Here is a 6,989-nt window from a genome sequence, read left to right on the forward strand (position 1 = left end):
GATTTCCAACAGTGGATGAGTTACCGTTTCCATACCCTCCCTGATGATCTGCAGCGTCTCCCCGGAGGCCTACAAGGCCCCCTGAGGCGCTGAGATTTAGGGCCTTTCCAATACAGCAACTCCACAGAACCAGCAACAACCGAGGCCGAGCAGCGCCACCTGAAGGAGCTGGAAGTGGCCTTCTAATTAGATTTAATAGCTCACTAGTTAATGGCCAAAGGACATTAAGGTGTACACACACAATAAAGGAACACTTTAAGGCAAACAATGGCGAGCTTCTAAAGTAAACCCAAAGGACTTTAAGAAAATTTTTATAAACTAAAACTGTCGGTAGAGTTTTGCCTAACACCTCAGCTGGTTCTAACACCTCAGCAGCTCCAAAGTAAAACAGGGAATAGCAACAACATTAGAATTAATATCCATTAAAGAAAGGCTTTATTAACACAAATACACACAATTTACAAAGCAGTAAGAAATTTAAATTTCCATGTCGTAACACACAGGTGGTAGTTCAACATCCAGGGCCGACAGGATGCTTGTAGGAGACGGCAGACCTGGAAAACAGACATTTCTTACTGCATTCCTGCAAATCCTCCAGTCACTGTCCACATCAGATGGGAGCCCTAACTTTCAATCACAGATTCAAGCTTTTCCCTTTGTCTATGGAGTCCCCCCGACTCTAGATTCCTCCTCACAACATACTTCTTGGGATACAGCTGTGGTCCCCAAGACGCTTCATTAGCAATGAGTCTGAAATGTATGGGTCAGAGGCAAAGTTAAGAGCAAACAGCCTTGCTAACAAAACCCGAGATCGGAGGAGTTAGCCCGTCTGAGCCCGAGCCGCGGCTCACCATCACAGGTGCTCGGGTCCTCGGTCAGCTGCGTATGCATCTCGGGATTCTCATCCCAATAAAATCCAGTCCGTTTTTTAACTTACACCCTAAGCAGCTGAGCGTCAAGTCTCATCTCTGGATGGTCTGGGCCTTCAGAAATGGAAATGTTCGGGCAAACCAGCTCTGTGGTCCTTCTGGAAAGCTCTGTGACTTACCAGATTCCCAGGATGGAGAAGGCATCTTCACGGGCGAAGGGGGGCCCAGCTCCAACAGCCTATCAAGCTCTCGCTCCTTATCGAGGATCATGAGAGGCACGCCCTTCAAGGTCAGGGGCGCGATCTGGTGCTCTTCCGGCAGGTCGAAACTCTCGAAATCTAACAGCGGGAGGAAGCATTTCGTCAGGGCAGCTGCGTCTGATGCCGTTGGGGGACAGTATGGAGAGCCAAGGGCCCCAGGGGCTCCTCGAGGTCAAAAGTATTTCATAGCTTCCTTCTAAAATTGGGGGCATCCCTCAATGTAGGTTCTTGTCCGGCTAACCTGTATCCAAAGCCTAATTGTGCCTAGCACATGATAGTGATTCTCCTAGAATATATTTCCAGAAAATATAGCAGATTCAAAGTTTTTTAAAAACAAAACATACACCCACATCATTTCACTGGCTATATAGTTTCTAGCCAAAAATCCTACCAACCAACATGCATGCGTTTTTCAACTTGACCTACACTCCCCCTTCTTGCTACGAAGACTTGTTCAGTGTGAGCACGCTCCTCTCCCCTTCCCCGGGAGCCAAGCTATGAGGATGGCAGGGTCCCACGCGTTCAGTACCAGGTCCTCCACACGCTGGCACCTCCTCATCTCCTGACCTCAAGGAACGCCTTGCGTATCATTCTATCAACAGCAATGTTTGCATAAAGCACGTCTCAGCACATGACTTCTTCACCATCCTCTCATCCAGTGACAGCTGAGGGAAACTCAAGCCCAACTCCAGACCAAGAGCCCTCCTCCCACCCGCGAACACTCACAGATGTTACCTATAGGATTGAAGGGAAAGAATTTTTCTATTTCGGGATAGGTGTCATCTGGAGCAGGCGCAGAGGTTTTCGCTTTAACCTTCTTCTCGGTCATCTGGAATCGAAGAAAATACAGATTAGGAAGAACGGAAGCCTTGGCAACCGATGGATGGAATACATGATAAGGCTCTTCAAAGTACGCAGCTGCGGGGAACTGCATGGTGCTGTGCTTGGGGTAGCATTTGGGACAGTGGCACCCCCTGCCCAGCTGGACTCCACTCCTGGCTACTTCTAACCCAGCTGCTCGCTAACGCACACCCTAGGGAGGGGCTGGTAACTGGTGGCTCAAGTACTAGGGTTCCCACTACACAGGAGGGCCAGATCGAGCCCCCAGCCCAGCTTGGCCTGACCCCAGCAGCTCCAGGCACCAGCAGCTGGGAGGGAACTTCCCTGAACGCAACCACTCCGTCACCCCGACCCCCACGTCTGCCTTTCCAACAAAATTTTAAATACATGTATGATTGCTTTACTATTTTTTGAATTTGTCAATTTCATACTGCCTCCTAAAAAAAAAGCCGTAATCCTTAATTCTCACATTTATACCTAAATGTAAACCAGATAGAAAATTCTAGCTCAAATGTGAAGTCTACCAGCACAAAGTACCAAGAATGCAGTTAATTCACAACCAATCAACTCAATTATTCAACCCAACAGAGGAGAAAATGGGCAGGAATCTAGCTCATCTCTCAAGCCCTTGATGGTTTATGGAAACGCCATTCCCCATTGGCTTTAACCTACTCGCCTAGTTAATATTAAAAGCTTCTTTGTGTTCCTCAGATGTACACAACAGGAAGCAGTAAGAGAGCCAAAGACTTGGGCTAAAGTCCTTGCTTTGCACACGCCCGGGATCCCACATGGGTACGGGTTCAAGTCCTGGCAGCCCCGCTTCCCATCCAGCTCCCTGCTTGTTGCCTGGGAGAGCAGTTGCGGACGGCTCAAAGCCTTGGGACCCTGCACCAGTGTGGGAGACCCAGAAGCGACCAAGGCTCCTGGCTTCGGATTTGCTTTTGCGGCTGCTTGGGGAGTAAATCAACAGACAGATCTTCCTCCGTTTCTCCTCTTCTGTATATATGCCTTTCCAATCAAAATTTTTTAAAAAATCAATCTTTTTTAAAAAAGTGTTTGGACAGTTCCCTAGTCTGGAATCACCAAGTGGGCATCTATGGCAGTAGTGGGCCAAAACGGAAAACCACGTTTCAACTTGCCTGCACAGAATCCCTACTGCACCAGTCACCACATGCCCACTCTGTACGACGTTCCCCTTAGCTTTGTCTTTTCTTTGCAGTACCGGTATTTAACACTTTCCTCCAAGTCAATATTGTTCAGACAGCCTTGCCCTAAGTTGCACCACAGGCAGTCACAGCTTTGCTAAAAAGCGCTAGCTGATTGTATTAATATACATGAGAATTCTTTAAACAAAAGGCCCATCTACATTCTTTCACAACCAGGGCTGACCAAGATCCGGAGCCAGTAGGGGCACCTGACGCCAGAGCGGCTGTGAGAGATGCAGAGCACCTGTGTCCCGAGCAGTGAGGCTCCCTCCAAGTGGAGACCACCAGCCAGCCTGCTTCAACATACAAGGTCAGGGTCAGCAAGCTGAGCATCTGCACTCAGTCGCTTGTAAAACCTCCCGCCTCCAGGTCCAGGGAGGGCCCCAGGGTTCCGCCCCTCTGAGCTTGCCACCCTGTTATCCCTTCTAATCAGAGGGATGGAAGCCACGAATCCCCTCAATCATCCTTTCACGGGGACACAGGCTCAGGCGCGCCCGTCTTCATGGACCACACTCACCTTCTTGGCGACGCTCGCCTGTTTCGGTTTGAGGGGCGCGTTGGTCTTCACCTCCTTTTCTGTAGCTCGGTTGACAGTCCCCAAGGCCTTTCTGGCAGCTTTAGGGAAAGCTGATGCAGCATCAAACTTTTTGCCCGCAAGCGGCACTGAGGCCGAGGTTCTGCCATCTAAGGCTTTCCCTGCTGGAGAAAAAGTCTCACCTAACAACATTCAGGCAGGGAACACCTGTGCAAATTTACGCCCCAGTAGATATAGAAAGGGCACCTTCTCTCCCCACTGCAGGCAACAGCATGACCAGTGGTGGGGATCAGCCCTCCCCACCACCTCAATTATACATCCCACACGGAGAGGGAGGCCGGGAGGCAGGGACTCCAGTCGTCCCCAGGTCCAGCCCAGCCCTCGCTGAGCGCCCACACCTGCGCCTCGGACCGCAGCACGGAGCACTTACCCAGCCCAGATCCCAGCTTCAGCGCATCCTTGGGAGCCACGCGGCTGCCAGGTTCTCCATTCTCCTTATCCACAAAGATCAGGGTAGCCATCCTGCTTGATTCTAGAAGCGAGACGTACACGTTAGGGGACCCGGGAAAGGGAGAAGCTGGGGACAGCACAGACACCCCACCCCCGCCACAGACACACACACACTTTCAACTCTGGAGACGTCCACACAAAACCCCCATGAGCCAACCAGCCAGTGGGAAAAGCGCATGCTTGCGGGAAAAGGCTTTTTATCCAGCTCTCACACTGGGGTCGCAGGTTCGCAGCTCCCGACCGGAGGGTGGGCGGGCGGACTAGGGCTGGCACCCACCTGAGCTCAATCACCCAGGGTCCAGAACGCAGCCAGAGGCAGCGGCCCCTCCGGACTCACAGCCAGCACCCCCACGCCGCCTGCTTCCCGACACGACCCGGCGCGTCCAAACACTCGGGACGCTGCAGTGGGAAACCTCGGAGCTCAACAGCCAAACTCCCCGCAGCCCGAGACGGCCGCACGCTCCCGGTTTAAACCACAACTCGGGACCCGATTGGCTCGCCCGCCCAGAAGGACGGCCGGAGGGGGCGGGGTTCCCAGGAGAGCCAATGGGGGAGGCTTCAGGTGCCAGAGCTCCGCCCCCAAGCGAAGTCTTCGGAAGCAGTGGAGGACCGTCCAGAGCCTTGGGACCTGGCTCCGGATCAGCTCAGCTCCAATCACTGCAGCAATTTGGAAAGTGAACCAAGATCTCTCTCTCTCTTTCTGTGTCTCTCCTCTCTCTGTAAAACCTGCGTTTCTAATAAAAATAAATATATCCTTTAAAAAAGAAAGATGCTATTTTAAAGGCCGCATACTGTATGATTATTTTTTTATGAAATATTCAGAGAGCATAGTGCAATGGGTTAATTGGTCATCTTCCCCTTGCAAGAGCTGGGGTCCTATATGAATGCCACTTTGTGTGCCGGCAGCTCCACTTCCCATCCAGCTCCCTGCTTGTGGCCTGGGAAAGCAGTCGAGGACGGCCCAAAGCCTTGAGACCTTATACTAGTATGGGAGACCCAAAGGAAACTGCTGGTTCCTGGCTTCAAAATGGCCATTTGCGAGTGAACCAGTAGATGGGGGATCTTTCTCTTTGTCTCTCCTCCTCTCTGTAAATCTGTTTTCCAATACAAATAAGTATTTAAAAATATTCAGACAAGCAAAGCTGGTGTCTCAAGAAATTTTTAAACTAAAAAAAAAATCTGAATGATCTACACTCTATACTTACTTGAGGCTGTTTTGAGACACTATTTCCTCATGTACTGTCCTACAGAATCAAATTAATATTTCTAGCGCTATACCCAAGGAACTGCACATTCTTAATATTTAAAAAAAAAAAAAAGAAACTTGAGCTGTTATTGAAGCAAAGCAATTGGCTGTTTTAACTTTCACATTTTAAAAAAGGAATATATGTGAGGTCCACAATGTAGCCTAGCAGCTGAAAGTCCTTGCCTTGCATGTGTCAGGATCCCATATGGGCACCGGTTCTAATCCCGGCTGCTCCTCTTCCCAGCCAGCTCTCTGTTTGTGGCCTGGGAAAGCAGTCGAGGACAGCCCAAAGCCTTGGAACCCTGCACCCACGTGGGAGACCTGGAAGAGGCTCCTGGCTTCTGGCTTTGGATCAGCTCATCTCCTGCCACTGCAGCCACTTGGGGAGTAAACCAGCAGATGGAAGATCGGTCTTTCCTTTTCTCTGTATATCTGACTTTCTAATATAAACAAATAAATAAATCTTAAAAAAAAAGAAAAGAAAAGGAATACACACACATTAAAAAAAAAAATCAAAGAAATTTCTATTACCAAAATGACTAAATGGCTGTGTCCCTCCTAGTACCGTGTTTCATGAACAGACCTCGAAGGAGAGTTGGGCTATCTTAGAGCCTGTTTCTTTCCCACGATAGAAATCACTTCAGGGCCAGGTGTCTCCTCTCTGCTCACAGTACCTGCCATGGCTTCTTACCACTGTATAGTACTTGAATCAATATTTTGGTAGATTTTTTTTCACTCGTTCAAGGAGAGAAAGACATTTTGTGTTCACATCCTCGGCACTGGATCACACACGCACTGGATACTAATTAACCCTAATTTTAACAACTTTGCTTTTTTTTTTTTTTTTACTTAATAGACCATGAACTTTCCCATTTATTTCATGGTACTCTGCTAAGGTTAATTAAGCTGTTGCTTATTCTGGGTCTGTTTCTTCTTTTTGTTTGTTTGTTTATTTAAGATTTATTTATTTTTATTAGAAAGGCAGATGTACAGAGAGGAACAAAGATCTTCCATCTGCTGGTTCATTCCCCATAGGGCCCCAACACCCAGAGCTGAGCCGATCTGAAGCCAAGAGCCAGGAGCTTCCTCCAGGTCTCCCACGCGTGTGCAGGGTCCCAAGGACTTGGACCATCCTCTAACTGCTCTCCCAGGCCACAACAGGGAGCTGGGTAAGAAGTGTAGCAGCTGCGACGCAAACCGGTGTGCATATGGGATGCTGAGCTTGCCAAGGGAAAATTAGCCAGTTGAGCCAACGCGCTGCACCCCTTCCCATACACTTCATTTTCCTCGCAGCACCCCCAGTTCAATTTTTTGGTGCAAAATGAAGCAAGCGTTTCCCACGACAAGCCCAAAAGGACCCAATAAAGTTGAATCTCCCGGCGAGGTCGCCAAGGAGAGAGGGGTAATACAGCCCGTCGCCTGACAGGTGGCGCTAGAGCGCCCAAGACAAGGAGTGTTTCGTGCGCATGTGTCAGCGTTCCGGAAGTACGTCAGAGCTTCCGGGAGAGGGCCGGGATCCCGGAA

General features: G+C 49.6%; 1 protein-coding gene across 2 annotated transcripts; it reads right to left on the reverse strand.

Annotated features, from left to right (window-relative positions):
- Positions 1 to 422: 422 nt before the first annotated feature.
- On the reverse strand, positions 423 to 4,670 carry PTTG1 (PTTG1 regulator of sister chromatid separation, securin). 2 transcript variants are annotated; one of them, XM_040985800.1, is made up of 6 exons: positions 4,497 to 4,670; positions 4,140 to 4,241; positions 3,692 to 3,870; positions 1,865 to 1,958; positions 1,049 to 1,207; positions 423 to 554 (listed from the first exon to the last, which is right to left on the reverse strand). In XM_040985800.1, exons 2-6 carry the CDS (start codon positions 4,228 to 4,230, stop codon positions 478 to 480), a joined length of 600 nt encoding a protein of 199 aa, XP_040841734.1. In that variant the 5' UTR covers positions 4,231 to 4,241; positions 4,497 to 4,670; the 3' UTR covers positions 423 to 477. The 2 variants fall into 2 exon arrangements, with proteins under 2 accessions (XP_040841734.1, XP_040841679.1); XM_040985745.1 differs by having other exon boundaries at positions 3,692 to 3,873.
- Positions 4,671 to 6,989: the final 2,319 nt, after the last annotated feature.

The sequence above is a fragment of the Ochotona curzoniae genome, unplaced genomic scaffold (genome assembly GCF_017591425.1).
Source record: "Ochotona curzoniae isolate NIBS_2020 unplaced genomic scaffold, NIBS_Ocur_1.0 contig_1, whole genome shotgun sequence".
In the NCBI taxonomy this organism is placed as follows: domain Eukaryota; kingdom Metazoa; phylum Chordata; class Mammalia; order Lagomorpha; family Ochotonidae; genus Ochotona; species Ochotona curzoniae.

Coding starts and splice junctions, on each gene's coding strand:
- PTTG1 (XM_040985745.1), bottom strand. CDS start 4,230: ATGGCTACCCTGATCTTTGTGGATAAGGAGAATGGAGAACCTGGCAGC. Junction 3,874..4,139: donor GAAGCTGGGATCTGGGCTGG/GTAAGTGCTCCG, acceptor CTTTTTCTCCAG/CAGGGAAAGCCTTAGATGGC. Junction 1,208..1,864: donor CTTTCCCTTCAATCCTATAG/GTAACATCTGTG, acceptor TCCCGCTGTTAG/ATTTCGAGAGTTTCGACCTG.